The 18,177-nt window shown below is 43.2% G+C and overlaps 3 protein-coding genes and 1 long non-coding RNA gene across 9 annotated transcripts in view; 2 read left to right on the forward strand and 2 right to left on the reverse strand.

The window, feature by feature from the left end:
• tmprss15 (transmembrane serine protease 15) overlaps positions 1-12,420 on the forward strand; it is a 13,721-nt gene extending 1,301 nt beyond the window's left edge. Inside the window, exons 5-28 of one of the 2 annotated variants that reach the window (XM_023428175.2) lie at positions 46-188; positions 785-865; positions 939-1,058; positions 1,252-1,360; positions 1,656-1,765; positions 1,972-2,112; positions 2,180-2,332; positions 2,426-2,531; positions 2,724-2,889; positions 2,983-3,124; positions 3,445-3,534; positions 3,746-3,868; positions 3,947-4,090; positions 4,172-4,282; positions 4,435-4,558; positions 4,651-4,746; positions 4,890-4,939; positions 5,069-5,140; positions 5,277-5,421; positions 10,006-10,187; positions 10,638-10,733; positions 11,052-11,191; positions 11,825-11,879; positions 11,998-12,420. In XM_023428175.2, the coding sequence (XP_023283943.1) occupies positions 46-188; positions 785-865; positions 939-1,058; positions 1,252-1,360; positions 1,656-1,765; positions 1,972-2,112; positions 2,180-2,332; positions 2,426-2,531; positions 2,724-2,889; positions 2,983-3,124; positions 3,445-3,534; positions 3,746-3,868; positions 3,947-4,090; positions 4,172-4,282; positions 4,435-4,558; positions 4,651-4,746; positions 4,890-4,939; positions 5,069-5,140; positions 5,277-5,421; positions 10,006-10,187; positions 10,638-10,733; positions 11,052-11,191; positions 11,825-11,879; positions 11,998-12,125 (2,827 nt within the window). In that variant the 3' untranslated portion in view covers positions 12,126-12,420. Of the gene's footprint in view, positions 1-45; positions 189-784; positions 866-938; positions 1,059-1,251; positions 1,361-1,655; positions 1,766-1,971; positions 2,113-2,179; positions 2,333-2,425; positions 2,532-2,723; positions 2,890-2,982; positions 3,125-3,444; positions 3,535-3,745; positions 3,869-3,946; positions 4,091-4,171; positions 4,283-4,434; positions 4,559-4,650; positions 4,747-4,889; positions 4,940-5,068; positions 5,141-5,276; positions 5,422-10,005; positions 10,192-10,637; positions 10,734-11,051; positions 11,192-11,824; positions 11,880-11,997 lie in introns of those variants that run through there. The other variant, XR_015438585.1, reaches the window with a different exon arrangement.
• On the reverse strand, positions 6,927-8,395 carry LOC111671154 (uncharacterized). Its single transcript, XR_002761912.2, has 3 exons — positions 8,266-8,395; positions 7,957-8,036; positions 6,927-7,152 (listed from the first exon to the last, which is right to left on the reverse strand). It is a non-coding gene; the product is annotated as an uncharacterized LOC111671154 (long non-coding RNA).
• Positions 12,421-13,080: 660 nt separating the features above from the next.
• On the forward strand, positions 13,081-17,474 carry ttc1 (tetratricopeptide repeat domain 1). 4 transcript variants are annotated; one of them, XM_087179812.1, is made up of 9 exons: positions 13,081-13,168; positions 14,172-14,244; positions 14,565-15,062; positions 15,147-15,207; positions 15,299-15,411; positions 15,534-15,561; positions 16,028-16,176; positions 16,559-16,613; positions 17,256-17,474. In XM_087179812.1, the coding sequence occupies exons 3-9, from the start codon at positions 14,574-14,576 to the stop codon at positions 17,387-17,389; spliced, it is 1,029 nt and encodes a 342-aa protein (XP_087035938.1). In that variant the 5' UTR covers positions 13,081-13,168; positions 14,172-14,244; positions 14,565-14,573; the 3' UTR covers positions 17,390-17,474. The 4 variants fall into 4 exon arrangements, with proteins under 4 accessions (XP_087035938.1, XP_087035940.1, XP_087035936.1 ...); XM_087179810.1 differs by having other exon boundaries at positions 13,082-13,168; positions 15,525-15,561; XM_087179814.1 differs by lacking the exon at positions 16,559-16,613 and having other exon boundaries at positions 15,525-15,561.
• A 91-nt stretch (positions 17,475-17,565) lies between these two features.
• Positions 17,566-18,177, reverse strand: part of pfdn1 (prefoldin subunit 1) — a 4,311-nt gene continuing 3,699 nt past the window's right edge. The window contains exon 4 of one of the 2 annotated variants that reach the window (XM_023428169.2): positions 17,566-17,714. In XM_023428169.2, coding sequence (XP_023283937.1) covers positions 17,634-17,714 — 81 coding nt within the window. In that variant the 3' untranslated portion in view covers positions 17,566-17,633. Of the gene's footprint in view, positions 17,718-18,177 lie in introns of both variants that reach the window. The other variant, XM_023428168.2, reaches the window with a different exon arrangement.

The raw sequence follows: 18,177 nt of genomic DNA on the forward strand, positions 1-18,177 counted from the left end.
GAATTTATTGATACCGTGACAACTATTATTGATCTGTGTCCTCAGTCGGGGCAGTGTGGCTGTGACCTTTGACCTCTGGTTCTATCAGCTGATTGATGTGAAGGAGGCGGAGTTGCTACTGGGGGCGGGGCTTCAGGAGGTAGACAGTGGAGGACTGGTGATCGACAGAAGCAGCATCCAGATCACAGGTGAGTGTGAGGTCACTGTGAGTTCACATGTGACACTGAAGCTAAAATACTTTGAAACTGTTTTTATTTTTATTGTTAATTTATTTTTTAATATGTTTTAAAAAGTTGATTTAAACTCAAAGACAATCAGATCAAAGCAGACTGAATTACAGGTGTTAGGACAGGTTAGCCTAATATTAGAACAAATTAAATCAGATTAGATCAGATTAAATCAGATTACATCATATCAAATCAGATTAGATCATATCATGTCAGATATCAGTTGATATGACGGTGTATCTGTTGAATTAGCGCCATAGCTTCACAATGTTAGAGAATTTATAGCAGATTACATCAGATTAAATGAGATCAGAACCATGCATAACTTTAGTCTTTAATAAAATGTAAACAGGTGAGTTATATAAATAGTTGTCATGAAGGAGGAAATTAACATAATGTTTAGCCTCATTAGCTGTTGATGATTGGTCAGATCCCACTGACCTGGATCAGGTGACTAGATGATATTAGACCAGGTAAATCTGGTCTGGCTCAAACTGGGATTAAATTTCATGTTTCATCTGGAGAAACAAGATGAACGTGTGAAACTCTTCCTGCAGAGAAACCAGATGAGACGACTGTCACGCCCGAGACTGTCACGCCCGGGACTGTCACACCCGGGACTGTCACACCCACGACAGGTGAGAACAGGTCAGGTGTCTGGTTCATATTCAGCCTCCTGCTCACTGTCTAATACTTTCTATGTCTCCACAGTGACGTGTCCTCCTAATAAGGAAGCCTGTGCTGATCGATTAATGTGTGTTCCAATTGATCGGTTCTGTGACGGAGTGGATGACTGTCCAGATGCTTCTGATGAAGGCGCCGCTCGCTGTGGTCAGTGATCTTTTCTACAAAGATTATTTAAATCAAAGAGTTGATTCAACAGGTGAACAGATGTCCGGTAATTATCTAATCAATCATTTATTACTGATGGTATCGATCAAGTTTATCTGTCAACAGGAGTGACTAATCGGCTGTGATTCAAAGATAGAACTACCTGATGATGTCATCACTCTTGTTGCCATAGCGACAGCATGTGATGGACAGTTTGTACTAAGAGGACCGAACGGCTCATTCAGTTCATCAGACGCTTCTGAGAGCTACAACAGCAGCAGTGAATGTCGCTGGGTCATCAGGTGAGACACTGTAACACACCTGTATACACCTGTACACACACCTGTTTACACCTGCACACACACACTGTAAATAACATGTACAGTACATTAACAAGGATGTTTCGAATGTGTTCTATTTTTTATCCAGAATAATTCAGATCAAAGATATAACTAAGTCATGTTGTTGTTTGTTGTTGTTTGTTGTTGTTTTTGTCATTGGTTGTTTATTTTGTCATTGTTGTTGCTTTTTGTTGTTGTTTGTTGTTTTTTGTTGCTGTTTATATTTTATTTTGTTGTTGTTTGTTGTTGTGTCCAGGGTCGACCGAGGACTGTCAGTTCAGATCAGCTTCCATCACTTTGAAACAGAAGAAAACGTCGACACTGTGAAACTGTATGAAGGAGTGGGAGGAGTCAAACGGCTCACAGGTGACGTTCACCAGTGTTTTATATGCTACTGTATGTGTGGACTGAGGTTTATACGATTAATCAGTTCTGTGGCATCTGTCTGGTCTCTAAACCACTTTTGTCATGAAAACGCGTGAGAAGAGATACAGGAAGTGATGTAATCTGCCTCTGATTCAGAGACTCAAGGCTAAACTCACTTTTAACTGACATGTTGATGTGATTTACAGCTGAGCTCTCAGGCTCCGCCCCTCCTGGGACTGTGTGGCTGCTGACTGACCAATCAACTGTGGAGTTTATCTCTGATGATGTCAACAACTTGTCAGGGTTCAGCGCCACCTACAGGGCAGCCAACACCTCCAACCTGTCCAGTAAGACCTCCCATCACAGAGTATAAAAGGTGTTAAGCTGCAGCTGACTGACTGTGTCTCTGCTCAGACCAACAGAAGCTCACCTGTGCATTTGAGCAAGGCATGTGTTTCTGGAGGAAGCAGCAAGACCCGGATGATGGAGACTGGATTCGAACCAGCGGCTCCACGTTTCCTCCGCTGACGGGCCCGAGTGTCGACCACACACTGGGAAACAGCTCAGGTGGGTTTCCTGTGGAGGGCGGCATCCTGTTGTCATAGCAACTGGAATGATCAGTTTCAGTATCATTATCAATACAATTGATCTGTTTGTCAGGTTTCTACATCGTCACACCTCTGAGTCCCGGCCAATGGCTGAAGAGCTTCAGGATCTACAGCCTCCCTCTGACTCTGCCCACACAGCCCATGTGTCTGAGCTTCTGGTAAACAACTGAAATAAACATGTCAACAACCAAAAATAAACAAGTCAACAACCGAAAAGGACAGTAAACAAGAGAAGCTGATACATATCGAATGTTTCTAAATTCGTAAACAAACAAATACACAAGACAAACATGTAGATGAATAACTGAGTAAACATGTAAACAAACAAACAAACACTTGTTTGTCTGCAGGTACCACATGTTTGGAGAGGACGTTCACCACCTTCGAGTCCTGCTGCTCCCGTTGTCCCGGGCACAGCCTGAACCTGCCGTTTCCGTGGTGTTTCAGAGAGACGGTAACTATGGCGACAACTGGAACTACGGCCAGGTGACCCTCAACCTGATGACTGAGGCCAGGGTCAGTGACATCACACAGGGGTCCACAGAGTGGTCGGTTTATTGATCCTCATCAATAACTTATTGATTGTTGTATGACCTCTGACCTCTGCAGGTTGTGTTTGAAGCTCTAAAGAAAGGAGGGATGTGGAACGACATCGCTCTGGATGACATCACACTGACTGCTGCTCCCTGTGGCCCCGCTCCCCCTGAGCCAACCAATGTACCGCCTCCGACGACCACTCCCCCTATACCAGGTGAGACTCAGGCCATGCCCCCTTATTAATTCAACCTATTATTACTAACTTATTAGTATTACATTGTTTTGTTTTCACTATTATATTAATGATATTATGTTTAATTTTCTTCATGTCTTACGAAATAATAATAAAAACATTGTCATGTCACTTTTATTTTTATTACCATGTGTTTTACTTAAACATGTTGGTTCTTTGTCTTTACAAAATAATATATAATATTTAATAAATTTGCCGTTAATTAGAATAGGGTCATATTGTACATACACCTGTGATCTGGATCCCGTCTGACTCCGCCCCCTCTGCTGTGATTGGTCTAGCTGACTGTGGAGGACCCTTTGACCTCTGGGAGCCAAATTCCACCTTCAGTTCACCAAACTACCCACAATCCTATGGGAACAAGGCTCAGTGTGAGTACACCTGTCTGTCCAGAGTCACCTGCCGCCTTTATTTCATATTGTTACACTTAGTTCTTGTTCAGGTAGGAGAGAAGCAACTCCCACGGATGGTCCTTTAACTTTATTGGTGCAGAAGATCCAGGAACACAGAAGAGCCTGTTTACCTGTTGGTCTGAACCTCACTTGGGTGCTGTAAATTACCCATGATCCTCTGCTCCTCCAGGTCTGTGGACTCTCCACGCTGCGGAGGGAAACATCCAGCTCCACTTCTTGGACTTTGATGTTGAAGCGACCTATGACGTCGTAGAGGTGCGGGACGGGGCAGGGCCTAACTCCACCTTACTGGGTGAGAAGGTGTTTTACCCATAACCCCCTTCAGCATTGTTTGTTCATTTTCAGGTTTAACTTGTTTGTTTTCTTCCAGCCTTCCTCACTGGCAGTGATGGCCCCGCCCACGACTTGTTCTCAACAACCAATCAGATGACAGTGTGGTTCTTTACAGACAGCTCAGGACACGGTCGAGGATTCAGAGCCAACTTCACCTCTGGCTTTGACCTAGGGTCACCAGGTGAGTCAACAGAAAACAGCAGCATTGTTCAATATTTTCATTTGGATATTGATCATGACGAGTCGTGTGGTTTCTGAACAGCTCCGTGTGCACCTGGACAGTTCCAGTGTCAGACAGGAAGTTGTATCCACGCCAACAGTCAGTGTAACTCTGTGGTGGACTGTCCTGACGCCTCAGATGAAGCTGACTGTGGTGAGTGTTATAATCAATAATTAATAATTATACACCAGACACATCAACCTCAGTGTTTAGATCAGTGATTAAACGTGGTTAGATCATGTTGTTTCGTCACATCACTACATGTCAGCATTGCTCCGTAGAAACACCTACTTTTCCCTTGTTAGTTGTGTTGCAGGTGAACGGTTCCAGTCGTCTCCGGTTTCAACTCGTCTCTACTCTGTTCACTGTGTGTGCCGACACCTGGAACCCTCACCTGTCTGACTTCACCTGCCAGTACCTGGGATACAGGTAATTCTCACCTGTCCAACCTCCCCTGTGAGCATCTGAAAGTACCTCACTCAGATTGCAGAAGAGTTGTGAGATCTAGACTCTCTCTGCAGGTCTGGAGAAGCGTCGCTGCTGCCGGCTCTGCCACAAGATTCACCCTTTACAAACGTCACAGTCACCAGTAACGGAACACTGGAAACCACCGTCAGGTACCAGTACCAGTACCAGAAACAGATCTACAGCTAAGACCAGCTTCAGAACCAGAACTAGATCAATATTTGGGGAAACTGTTAAAAATATTTCAGTACAGTAAAATATTGTAATAACTGGTTTTTTGGGGTTTTTTTTACAGTGAAACCTGTCACAGTGAGAAAGTGATATCGCTGAACTGTGATAACCAACGTGAGTACACTCATAAACACAGAGTTGTTAAAACAACTTCATTTGTTCATATTAAGTTAAATATTGATTCAGGCTGAGTGAACTGATATGATTATATGTGAAGAATGACCAACCCTCTGTGTGTTCTAGCTTGTGGACTTCGTCAAGTCACTAATGTCACCAGAGGGACGGACCAATCAGAAGAGAGGAAACCGGGTCCTGGTAAGAAAATTATTTAATTTAATTAATTGAATTATTTTTATTATCTGACCTGATCTCTTGTCGATGATCTGATCCTGTTTGTTTCAGTTTCATTGTCGGTTGTGAGTTATTTTGTGTGTTTGTTGTCACCTGTCAGGTGAGGCCCGAGTGGTGGGTGGAGCTAATGCGGCAAAGGGGGCATGGCCGTGGATTGTATCTCTGCAGTGGCAGGGGCGTCATATGTGTGGAGCCACACTGATTGGCCGTGACTGGCTGCTGACTGCTGCACACTGTGTCTATGGGTGAGTGACTCAAATCATGTTTCATATAATAACAGGAAGAGTTCAAAGAATCTATAAATGCCACACACACACACACATATATATATATATATACACACACATGTAACCCCAGTCCCATGTAGCTAGGAAATATTGACTGACAAATAATAGGGGTGTTGTAGTACAGTGGGAGGGGCCTGAGTTCGTCTGGAGATGGCGCTACCTGTGATAAATGTGATATAAAATAACTTGGCGGTGCCTCCAATAACATTTAAGAAGTAACACAAAATTTTGGTACTTAGCCTTTAAAATAAAAGTTCCCTTTAACCCTCCTGTCGTGTTCACCTCCCGCCCCTTACTTAATTGACCGGTCTGTTTTAACTGCTCTTAAATTAGCACAAAAACCATTTTTCACCACCAAATTTTTATTCAACATTCTTTAGCTGTGAACAATGTCTCAAAGTAGTGTTTAACATGAATTTATAGAATTAGACATAAAATAACTGCAGTGAAAATACAAATAGGCACTGAAAATGTATTACAAAATGAACATGTAATGGAAAACATAAATGGAAAACCAAAGATCCTTCTGCATCCCACAGACTTTTTGTAGCCTCATAGTTTGAGCGATATACTCCTGCTAAAATCAACAGACCTATGTAGGATTGGAGGTCTATCAGGTCGATTCCTCTCCAGGTTGGAAGCTGGACTTGATGTCATCCACACGAGATTTACCATACCGTGTTAGCCCTGTTGTCATCTTTAGATTAGATTAGATTAACTTTATTTATCCCACAATTGGGAAATTCCTTTACCACAGCAGAAAATAAACATCTATAGAATAAACATCGGAAATGTGGAAATATACAACAAAAATATACCAAATAGGGGCGTCGTGTGGCGTAGTGGTCTAAGCAGGCGCCCCATGTGTAGAGGCTACAGTCCTCGCTGCAGTTGGCCCCGGTTCGAGTCCCGCATCGGACGGCCTTTACTGCATGTCATTCCCCCTCTCTCTGCCTCCCCATTTCCTGTCTCTCTCCACTATCCTGTCCAATAAAGGCACAAAAGCCCCAAAAAAAAATACTTCAAAAAATATACCAAATATACACTAATAAATACAATATACACACGATATGTACATGAGAAAGTGCCAGTTTGCACATGGTGAGGAAGAGCAGGAGTTGTGGAGTCAGGACATTGTGATCTGAGCGTCCCAGCGTGATGCTGATGTTTTCCACTTTCGCTCTACTTCCTCTGTCCTGGGGGGATGAAGACCAGAGCAAGTGTCCACTCTTGGACCAGAATGTCTCCTCAGGTGCTTGTTCTTCAGGTGCCTCTCCATCTGTTGACTGGTCAGTCTCCTCAAAGTCTGGATCAAAATCTGTGTTGCCTTCCACTTCCGAGACGTCCTCCTCTGTCTCCTGGACCAGAACCTCTTCGACAGAGAACCGCTTGGTCAGTCGCCTCATTGTGCTCAGAGTAAAAGGAGTGCAAGGCAAACATCAAGCTATATATATATATATATATATATATATGGGGTCTGTGTGAAGATGATACATTGATTAGTCTGGAAGGTGCGGTTCACCTGGGGGATAGGAACAGAAGCGTGGGAAATAGATGGGTTCACATCACAGACACCTGTCTGGTCTGTGTGAAGATATGATTCGTTGTTTCATCAGGAAGTTGGTTCACGTGGGACGATCGGCACATGAGCGGGAAAGAGATGTGTCCCCGCAAAAGACATGGTTCAGTCTGAAATGAGTGAGTGAGGGAGTGAGGGAGTGAGTGAGTGAGTGAGTGAGGGAGGGAGTGAGTGAGTGTGTGTGAGTGAGTGAGTGAGTGAGTGAGTGAGTGAGTGAGTGAGTGAGTGAGTGAGTGAGTTGGGGTGGTCTGTATGGGGATGTTTTCTGTCTGATGGATGAATATAGTCTGGATACCCATTCATTTCCTATGGCGGTCACTTTTACCGTAACACCACAGGTGTAACCAGGTTGATTAAAACACTCAAAAGTCAATGAAAGAATGATCATCACTTTTATATGTTAAAGGTCATAGTGTGGAGGATATCAGAAGGCCTTGAGCCAATCAGATGTAAAACACAATATTTATGAGTGTTTTCAGTTCGGTCAGATTTGACCCGAACACGACAGGGAGGTTAATCTATTTAATATGTATAAAAAAGTATCACCCTTGTAAGTACAACACAGGATTTAGTGGAAACAACAATAATTATTTATTGCAAAGTTACGAATTGGATTTCCAAATTAGTCAAATAGTTCACTGTTGACTTTTAAGCAGGACTGTGCATCGATACAAATATTCACAACTCATTTGGTCTGGAAGGTTTGACACACAAATGTTGAACCCAATGAGAAAATGTCAAATCAAAATAAACCAACTCAAATGTCCACGGCCCACACGCACACACACACGCACGCACACACACATTCAGCAGGGCTATTAAACGTAGAGAAAACGTTGCAGGCCTAGTTTCACTAGGCTTTAACCAGCATAAACAAAGAATGAGCACGTGCACAGTGTGAATGGTGTACTCACGAGTCCAGCAGCAGTCAGCGGCACGTGCAGCACCACGGTGCGGTGAGCAGCTGGAGTCTCCTTCCCGCTCCTGTCCGCTCCTGAATCACATGATCCTTCTCAGTAACTACGTCACAGGCTTACTCATGGCGAAAAACCAACAGTAGGTCTTAAACAAATTAGCAATTGCTAACTGCAATGCAGAATTAACCACAGGCAAGTGTATGAGCAGGCTAAGCTAAAGGCTAGCAGCGATTAGCAATTCAGCTGGTCTTTAACACATTACTAATTACACAGCAGCACAAAGTGCATTAAAACACGTGAACTTACCTCTGGCAGCTTCTCGGAGCTCTCACACATAAACCAGGGGAGACTCTCCGTCCGTCCCGGGAGTTTATAGTATTTTATTCACTCTACAGTCCACAGCTGTCCGGCTGGATGCTGATAACACAGCCGGCTGTCGGGGATGCTAAGCACCTCCCACCTGAACCAGGTGAGGACAGGATTGGCTACACACATTCAAAGATGAGAGATTAAAGAGATGCTTCACTGCCCCACAAACAAACGTGGTCAATCATATGGATCTTAAAACTAACACCACCCTTTTATCTCTGACTTTTAACTGTATATGAAATGACTTTTTAAACATATTTACACTTCATGAACTATTATTTATTAGCAACACAAACATTTTAATATCTGTATATGAATGAATGAAAATAATAGCCACAGGGCTACACACACGATGTATACATTAAATATGATTACATAGTTGAATCATACACATATACTGTATATTTCTATAGTTGATCTGCAGCACACACTGGACTAATGTTACTCTCTGAAATGTTCGCTCATGGTCTCAGCTGCTTGGTCATCTGTAATCTCACTGGTCGCTTTTGAAAAGTGGCAGTCGCAGGAAAAGGGAAGCGAGCCCTTTGAAATTGTGGTCAGATCTGCATCTAACTTCCACCAACAAACAAACACGATCTATTTGAACTAATAACACACTTATTAGTCGTAGTATTTTGTCCATGTTAAAAACATGCGTGTATGAAGCTTGAACATTAAACAGAAGCTGCTGCAGTCAGGACTTATCAGATAGAGAGATTATAAAGAGAAACATCAGCTGATGTGAAGCCTCACTACAAAGGTCTCAGACTGATGATGAAGAAGAGTTCAGATCTTCATCAGTCACAGACTCCAACAGATCAAAACTGATGAAGCTCAGAGTCACAGCTGAAGGTTTAAAGGAATCACCTGAGCTGGTTCACATCCCTGTTCATCATGGAGTCTTGTTGCCATGGAGACCAAAGAGGAAGCTGCTGCATCGCTGAGCTGAAGTTTGACTGTTTGATTGACTGAAGAGACTGAAGATGGAGTGTAAAAGAAAATCAGCTCTGTGTTCGGAGTAAACCTCCTCCCACAGGTGGAGCAGGATCTGGGTCTCTGCTGCCTCTGGACCTGGACCAGGTCTCTTCAGGATCATGTCAGGGTGTCTGTCCCCCTTATGGAGTGGCCCAGTCAGACCCAGACCTGAACCCAGTAGAGCTGCTGTTATTGAGCTCAGAGACAGAACCTGTCTGACTGAAGCAGCTCTATAAGAAGACCGGTCCAGACCTCCACCTGAACACTGAGGTCCGATTAGCAGCTACTGAAGAGGGTCTGGGTTCAGACCAGTTCAACCAGTTATTAAATCCAAGCTTCACTTCCTGTTTCCACCAGAGCTGAGAGGTTTAAATACTGGGTACTGTGAAGACACAAAGATTATAACTGTCTGTGTGACATCAGCTCAGAGACACTGACTTCTCTTTAGTTTAAGTTCTCCTCAGGTAAACCAAGTCTCTGCTGCAGGTCTGTGTGGACAGGTAATGAACGCTGCAGCCTGTAGGGGGCGTTAACACAACACTTAGTCTGTCTTCAAATTATTTTTCTGTTTAGAAACTCATGCAGTACATCTCTGATCGTCTCTTCTGCCGACACGGTTTTGTTGTGATTGTCCAAAAGTCGTCCTCGTAGAGACGTAAAGACATGTTAAAGACATGATGTTAGTTCAGTCCTTCTCCACAGGAAGAACATCCACCTCCAGTTCTGGTCGGCTGTTCTCGGTCTTCATGCTCAGACAAACATGAACTCAGAGGACGTTCAGACCCGAGCGGTTGATCGCATCGTCATCAACAGACAGTACGACAGACGAAGCAAACAGGCTGACATTGCCATGATGCACCTGCAGCAGCCAGTCAACTTCACCCGTCAGTAAGAACACAACAAAAATAACAACTACATGTTTATGATATTCATTCATCATTTCAAAAGAGAGAGAAAGAGAAACTGTCTGATGATCAGATATAATCTACATGTCACAGTGATGGGGAAGAAATTTACATTTCAAAATAAATCTACATTATTATAAATAACACTTAAAGGTAAAATATAGTTTTATGACACACAATATTGTTTCTTCCATTAAAAGAAAAACAAATTTGACTGAATATATTATTCTTTTAACAAGAGCGTCCATGTGGAGGTTAAAATGTCATCATCAATAATAACAGAAACATTTCTGATCATGAAGACGTGAAACTGAAGCAGAAACAAAGTTTCATGTCCAACAGAAAAACAATGTCTGTCCTCCAATCACATGACTTCACTGTGTTTAGAAACAGCTGCTACATCACTATGAAGGGGCATTTGTCTTTCAGAGACCATCCAGCCAGTGTGTCTCCCTGCTGAAGGTCGGGACTTCGCAGCTGGAAGAAAATGTTTCATCGCTGGCTGGGGACGTGTCGCCGAGCAGGGTGAGACAGACGAGGACACACAGAGACCTCAGAGACATGAGGACACACACAGACCTCAGAGACATGAGGACACACAGAGACATCGGACACATGAAGACAAACACAGACCTCAGAGACATAAGGACACACAGAGACCTCAGAGACATGAGGACACACACAGACCTCAGAGACATGAGGACACAGAGAACTCAGAGACATGAGGACACACACAGACCTCAGAGACATGAGGACACACAGAGAACTCAGAGACATGAGGACTGTCCCTGTCTCTCTCTACCTGTCTCTGTCTGTCTCTCTCTCTACCTGTCTGTCTCTCAGGTTCCCTCCCTGACGTTCTCCAGGAGGCCAAGGTTCCTCTGGTGGTCCAGGATCAGTGTCAGCGTCAGTTACCTGAGTACACCATCACCTCCAGCATGGTGTGTGCTGGATTCCCTGAGGGAGGGGTCGACTCCTGCCAGGTAAGTACTCACCTGGCCTGACAGTTCAACTGTTCTACTGTCAGAGATCTACTCTCTCTCTCTCTCTCTCTCTCTCTCTCTCACACTCTCTCTCTCTCTCTCTCTCTCTCTCTTTATATAGAGCTGCTGTCTGTGTTTAAGTCGCTGGTAAAAGCCAGAATCACAGCAGACTTCAGGTTTTACGTACTCATGAACAATGTTGATGAGTTTCTGTCCCAGTGGTGTTTCACTGCAGCTCTCTGTTCTGTTGTTGAGGGGAAGCTGATTTTTAACTCTGTGTTTTTATGAGGTTTTTATAAACCATGTTGGTTGGTTTTGTCTAATCTGAGGATTATGTTCTGTTGATATTGTTCTATTTATTAGAAAATAAATGTGTTTTCTAAAAATCAAAATCTCTCTGTCTCTTTCTCCCTCTCTTCTCTCTCTCTCTCTCCTCTCTCTCACTGTCTCTCTCTTCTCTCTCTCTGTCTCTCTCTCCTCTCTCTCTTCTGTCTCTCTCTCTCTCCTCCCTCTGCTCTCCCTCTCTTCTCTCTCTCTGATTAATGTGTCTGTTGTCTCTCTCTCTCTCTCCTCCCTCTCTTCTCTCTCTCTCTCTCTCTCCCTCTCTCTGATTAATGTGTCTGTTGTTTCCAGGGTGACTCTGGAGGTCCACTGATGTGTCTGGATGATGGACACTGGACTCAGATTGGTCAGTCACACACAGACACAGACACAGACACACACTCACAAACACACACACGCAACACAGAACAATTGACAGTAGTGGAGGTCTGAAGAAATGCTGTGTTCTGATTGGCTCCTGACAGGTGTGACCTCCTTTGGGATTGGCTGTGGGCGTCCTCAGAGCCCTGGAGTCTACGCCCGAGTCTCTGCGTTCTTCTCCTGGATCGCCCAGACCCGACGCTCCCCCCCCTCCCCCCCCTCCCACCTCTGATACCGCAGTTTTCTTTCTCTTGTTTCTGGTTTGAAGTGGGTGGGGCTCACCTGGATAAAGGTGACATCTCATGATTCTGTGCCCATGTCAGGAAACTCTCTGAACTGTCTGACTTTTCTTCTGACTTCATCCTCACCTCATTATTTTCACTTCATTATTATTTTAGTGGCTCTACTTCATCTATTTTCATCCCATGTTTTCTTATCTCAACATTTCACTTTGTTTGTTTTGTGTTTGTGGTTAAAAGAGGATTTATCCTCCATGTGTTATAAATAAAGTTGGTTTTAAAAAAAGTCTTCATGACCTCTCCTTCTTTCCTTGACCTCATGACGAAAGGTCTTTATTTTTCTTATGAAGGTTCAAACTGAGTGAAATGACCTGGAATAATCTGAGCAGCTTCAAGTACCTTCACTGCTTCCTATCTTATCTCCTTTAGGAAACACTACACCTTCCTTTACTAGGGGAAAGGAGAAATGCCATCCCACAATTCCTTGCAGCAGCAACATTTAAAGTGATGCACCAATGAATGTTCACCACAGCAGAGCCACATAAATGTATAAACAGCAAAGCAGCTGATCGACTGAAGCCCAGATCCATAAATATATATTTATTCTCTTTAAATCAGTCAGGAGTTATCATGAAGAACAAGCTGATGAATTTATAGTGAACAATATCATAACTAAATACTATAGGTGACAGTATAGTTATATAGTATTTCACTAAATCTCCTCTTAAAATCTTCTGATAAAAATGAATTCTCATCTTAACAATTGTATAGAAATGTCAAAAGTGCCGCCAGCAACTATAAACTTTGTATTTTTCTTTCATGTTTTCTTGTTTCAACGTTTCCGTCCTGTTTGAATACTATTACTACTATTAATTCTCCGTCACATCTTTCCTTGACCTTGTGACGTTTTCCATCGACCACAGCTTCGGACCCGGAAGCCGGATCACCTACAACAACAGTAGACGAAGAAGAAGCAGATCATCATCCCGGAAATGACATCAGAGTGAGTACTCTGCAGGCTAACAGATGTTAGCAGGTGAGAAACTAAACGTTATGGGTTTTTTTTTTAGTTTTTAGTATTATACATTTGATTTAACTGACATGCTGATGACGCCATACTAGTCCGTGAAGTGTCTGCCGGTTGACAACGTTGTTACGCCTCGCAGTTTGTAAGCAGTTAGCTGCTTGTAAGCAGTTAGCTGTTAGCCGTTAGCTGTTTGTTAGTAGTTAGCTGTGAGCCGTTAGCTGTTTGTTAGCAGTTAGCCGCAACTGCGTTCAGACCTTAAGGTTTTAATGTTGAGAGGACTCGGACCGTCTGCTCCTGGACTCGACACAACTCCCACCGGGAATCTGCTGATTGAAGACGCCGCTGGATAAGGAGGGGGTCCGGCCCAAACCTGCACCTATAAATACTTCAGTCCAGAATCCTGAAAAACCTGACTCACATCTGGAGACTCACATCTGGATAAAAACAGCCTATTACCACGGAGACACGTGCTCAAACCTTTGTTATATTGCAGTAAATCTCTTCAGAACAACAGGAAGTTTACCGATGAATCGATTAACGGTTTGGTCTCTCATGGTGACCTCGTTAAATGTTGTTGTCAGACAAACGGCCGACTCACACGTGACTGGTTTAAAAATGACTGAAACAAACTGATTCTTATAATAGTTGCTGATTAATTTTCTGTAGATCAGCTAATCAATGAATTGACAGATTAGGTGTGATTGCTAGAATGTATTGATTGAATGGTTACAGTGTGAGATGTGAGTATGTCTGATAGAGACCGACTGCACTAGTAACAGCAGCTTTATTTCTCTTGTGTATCGTCACAGTCCAGGCCATAAGTTTTGGACAGTAAGTCGTAGATCCATATAAAGAGTCTCAGCTTTAATTTGAGCAGGTTTACATCAGTACAGGACGAACTGTGAGAACACATAGAGACCAAATCAGAAGTAAATGGACGTTCTGCTGTTTATTAATCAGCTGTGTCGTTGGTTGTCACTGACGTGGTCCAGTTGTCTGTCTGTTGTCTCAGTGTGATGCGTGAAGAGGAGACTGTGCACATGAAGAAGATAATGCTAATCTTACAGATCATCACGTGATTAGAGGTCTGTATCTCCCACTCTGTTGTTTCCATAGTGATGTGAACCTGCTCTTTTTAAATGTATGTTTTCACACTACTACTCTGTTGCCGTGTTAGTCAGGTTAAACTGCTGCTGCTGCTGTACACTGACTCTGTGGAAGTAGGCGTGTGTGCATGTGTCTGTCTGTCTGTTTTTTGCTGTGGTATTGAGAATCGTGAAATTTCAATGTTCTTTGTCCCAACTACCAAGTCTCAAGTCTTTGACATGAACTGTCGACTAAAGTCTCTGACTCTCCTAAAGACTTGGGGCTTATCTTGATCAATATTATTGGTTCGGTTTTGCAGAGCTTCAATATGAGCAGCCAAGGAGATGAACAGAGATGCAGTGGAGCACCTGGAATACGCAGAGAGCATGAGGAGAAAGAGGAGGACTTCTACGACTGCCAGGAGACTCTGGAGCCTCCAGACCCCAGAGGGGACGATGAGGAGGAGGAGGAGGAGGAGGAGGAGGAGGGGACCCGACAGGAAGCAGAGGGGTCAAAATATTGTCACATAAAAACTAAGAGACTAACTGACAGAAAAGATGACACAGAGACTGAGATAGGAGGAGGAGGAGGAGGACTACATCAGGAGGAGGAGCAGGGCGACAGGCTGCAGGAGGAGGCGCAGGGCGACAGGCTGCAGGAGGAGGCGCAGGGCGACAGGCTGCAGGAGGAGGAGCAGGGCGACAGGCTGCAGGAAGATTCAGAATCAGAGATGAAGGAGGAGAATAATCAGGCAGTGGAGTTTGATGATGACTACCTGAGGGAGGTGGAGAAGGAGCTGACAGGGGAAGAGAAGGAGGTAACACCTGTTCACCTCTCTACCTGGTGAAATGTCAGCAGGTGAACAGAGTTCAGAGTTCTCTGTATCTTCTGTCTGTTTCAGAGTCGACAGCAGCAGAGTTTAACTCTGAAGGAAAAAGGAAACAGGCAGTTTAAAGCTGGAGGTGAGTTTACACCAATATTATATCAGTATTAACCAGTATCTTAACCAGTTAGTAAACCAGTCTGTTAACCAGTATAAATGTGTTCCTGCAGACTGGTTGGAGGCGGAGCACAGCTACACAGAGGCTTTGGTTTTATGTCCAGTCTGTTTCAGCAGAGAGAGAGCCGTCCTGTTTTCCAACAGAGCCGCCGCAAGACTGCACCTGGTAACAACACGCTAACATGCTAACAACATGCTAATAACAAGCAGTTGACATGTTAATATTAACAGACTGCTAACAGTGATATTAGCAGGATGCTAACAGTGTCTCTCTGTCAGGACCTGAAGGATCAGGCGATCTCAGACTGCACTAGAGGTGAGTGATTGTTTCATTTCATACATGGACACGGAAGTGGGAAAGTGAACAGAGACTGGAGCACAAAACAAACAAACAAAAAAAAAAAAATAGTAATGATAACAATCATTTTCAATAATAATAATAGCGATGTATTAGAGTGAGGAGCTGTCAGATCTCTGGGATGATGTCTGAGCTGTTGAAGCCTCTGAACATCTGTGGAGGTGTTTAAGCAGCTTTGTTCCTTGACGCTGGTGACAGTAGAGGGGGGTGGGGCTTGAGAGGGGCGGGGCCTCTCTGTTGTCACTAGTTGAATCTAGAGTTGATATATTGTTGAATCTCATATTGAAATCAGTTTTTGATTTTTTTCGACTTGTCTGTATGGTAGAAGTTAAACCTCAAGGGAGTGATGACATCACTGCGCACCTGTACAACAGTGGGTCACTGACCGATGCTTGTATCGCTATATTATTTCTGATTTCCATAGCGATAGAGCTGAATCCAGACTATGTGCGGGCGTTGCTGAGGAGGGCAGAGCTTTACGAGCAAACAGAGAAGCTGGATGAGGCTCTGGAGGACTACAAGAAGGTTCTGGACCGAGACCCGAACCAGACCAGCGCTAGGCAGGCCTGTATGGTGAGTTCACTGACAGCTTGGACGAATGGGACCCCCTAACCCTTTACAATACTTGCCACATTCACCTATTTACACACACATTCATACATCACACTCATATACAGCAATGTGGGGCTCAGTATCTTGCCCAGAAATAAGGCTGGAGAAGCTGGGAATTGAACCACCAACCTTCTAGTTAGTGGACAACTCACTCAGCCTAATCTACCTGCTGAGCCACAGCCTCCGCATCAGCTGATTCATCCAACTGATCAAAGACTGAAACTCATCCTGAAACATTAAGACCACATGACCACTGATCTGTCTGTCTGTCTGTCTCTCTACCCGTCTATCTACTTTACTCTCTCTCTGTACCTGTCTCTCTGTCTACCCGTCTGTCTTTCAGAGGTTGCCTCAGCAGATACAGGAGAGAAATGAGAAGTTGAAGGAGGAAATGATCAGTACGTACTGACCACACCACCCTTTGTTTCTGTCTTGGTTCATTAACTAATCATTATTTCAGATAATCAATATATATAATCAATATGTATGATTAAGGCATAAAGAGTCGTAGTATAGTGAGGCATAAAACATAAAAAAAAATCATAGTATAGAAAGGCATAAAAGGAAAAAAAAAGTAGTATAGTACGGCATAAAACGTCATGAGAAGTAATAATATAGTATAAAATGGTATAAAACATCAAGAAAACGTCATAGATTAGTATGGAATAAAACATAGTAATGTAACGCATAAAATGTAATTAAAAAGTCAGTATAAGAAGGCATAAAACATCAGAGTACATAAAATATAAAAAACCGTCATAACATAGTAAGGCATAAAATGTCAGCAATGTAAGGCATGAAAAAAGAAAACTTCATAGTGTAGTAAGGCATAATATATATATATATAAAAAATAAAAAAGTGACAGTATAATAAGGCATAAAATGTCATAGTATAGTTCATAAAATATAAGAAGTCATAAGGCGGCATAAGATATCAAAAAAAAGTCATTAGAGTAAGGAGTAAAAAGTCAGAAAGTTATAGGTGAGGCCAACGGTAAGATGAAACCAAAGTAACATGTAACGTGTATCATGTTGCACAGGTAAGCTGAAGGACCTGGGGAACATGGTCCTGAGGCCGTTCGGACTCTCCACCAACAACTTCCAGGTGAACCAGGATCAGGACACCGGATCGTACTCCATCAACTTTGTCCAGAAACCAAACAACAATAGATGACATCACCACAGACTGATATCACAGCAACATGTGGACAAACCTGTGTGTGTTTCAGAGTTAAATAAAGTTTGATGAGCTTCCTGTTTGTGCTGCGTCTTCACTCACCTGTTGACAAACCAGTCATCAAGCTGGTTATTGATTAGTTTGTTTAATAAAGTAGGGACACAGACACTGGGTGAAGATACAACATTTTAATATGAACATACACAAGCAACAGGAAGTCACTATGACTATTGATTATTGATCACTGAGCTCTTCTGGACAGCAGCATCTCTCTGATGTTGTCTTCAGCTTCTTTCACGCTGCGTTCAAGGTACACCTTCTTCTGCTGGAAATAACAAATATGCACAGTGAGGGCACAGACACACACTGCAGGCGTGTTTTCCCGTCTTAAACCATTAAAAGGTAAAACGGTTGCTGTTGATTTCAGCTTCTTTATTCCCACTAATATTAAATCACTAATATTGATCATTATACAGCAGTTAGTCCCAACCAAGTGATCTGATTGGACGAGAGTGATTCCATGAGGCTGATATAGAGAACAGCAGCACTGGGACCTTTAACTCCACGTATCACTCCTCTTCACAGCTGTTCTATCAACCGTTAATCAGAGTCACATTAACCTCGTTATCGATCTCAGACTGTAACAAACAAAGATGAAAATATTTCAGAAATAACGTTTGAATGAAACGATGTCTGGTCGTCAGGAGAGGAAGAAGGAAGAAGGTGGATCCTTCAGAAACACCTGAGGCAGCAGCTAGTGTCACTGTGCAGGTCAGGAAATGTTT

Source organism: Seriola lalandi, unplaced genomic scaffold, assembly GCF_002814215.2.
Source record: "Seriola lalandi dorsalis isolate HSWRI2012SDOR001 ecotype SW California unplaced genomic scaffold, Sedor1 jcf7180002054867, whole genome shotgun sequence".
In the NCBI taxonomy this organism is placed as follows: domain Eukaryota; kingdom Metazoa; phylum Chordata; class Actinopteri; order Carangiformes; family Carangidae; genus Seriola; species Seriola lalandi.

Coding starts and splice junctions, on each gene's coding strand:
- ttc1 (XM_087179810.1), top strand. CDS start 14,574: ATGAGCAGCCAAGGAGATGAACAGAGATGCAGTGGAGCACCTGGAATA. Junction 15,208..15,298: donor CAGGCAGTTTAAAGCTGGAG/GTGAGTTTACAC, acceptor GTGTTCCTGCAG/ACTGGTTGGAGGCGGAGCAC. Junction 16,614..17,255: donor GTTGAAGGAGGAAATGATCA/GTACGTACTGAC, acceptor CATGTTGCACAG/GTAAGCTGAAGGACCTGGGG.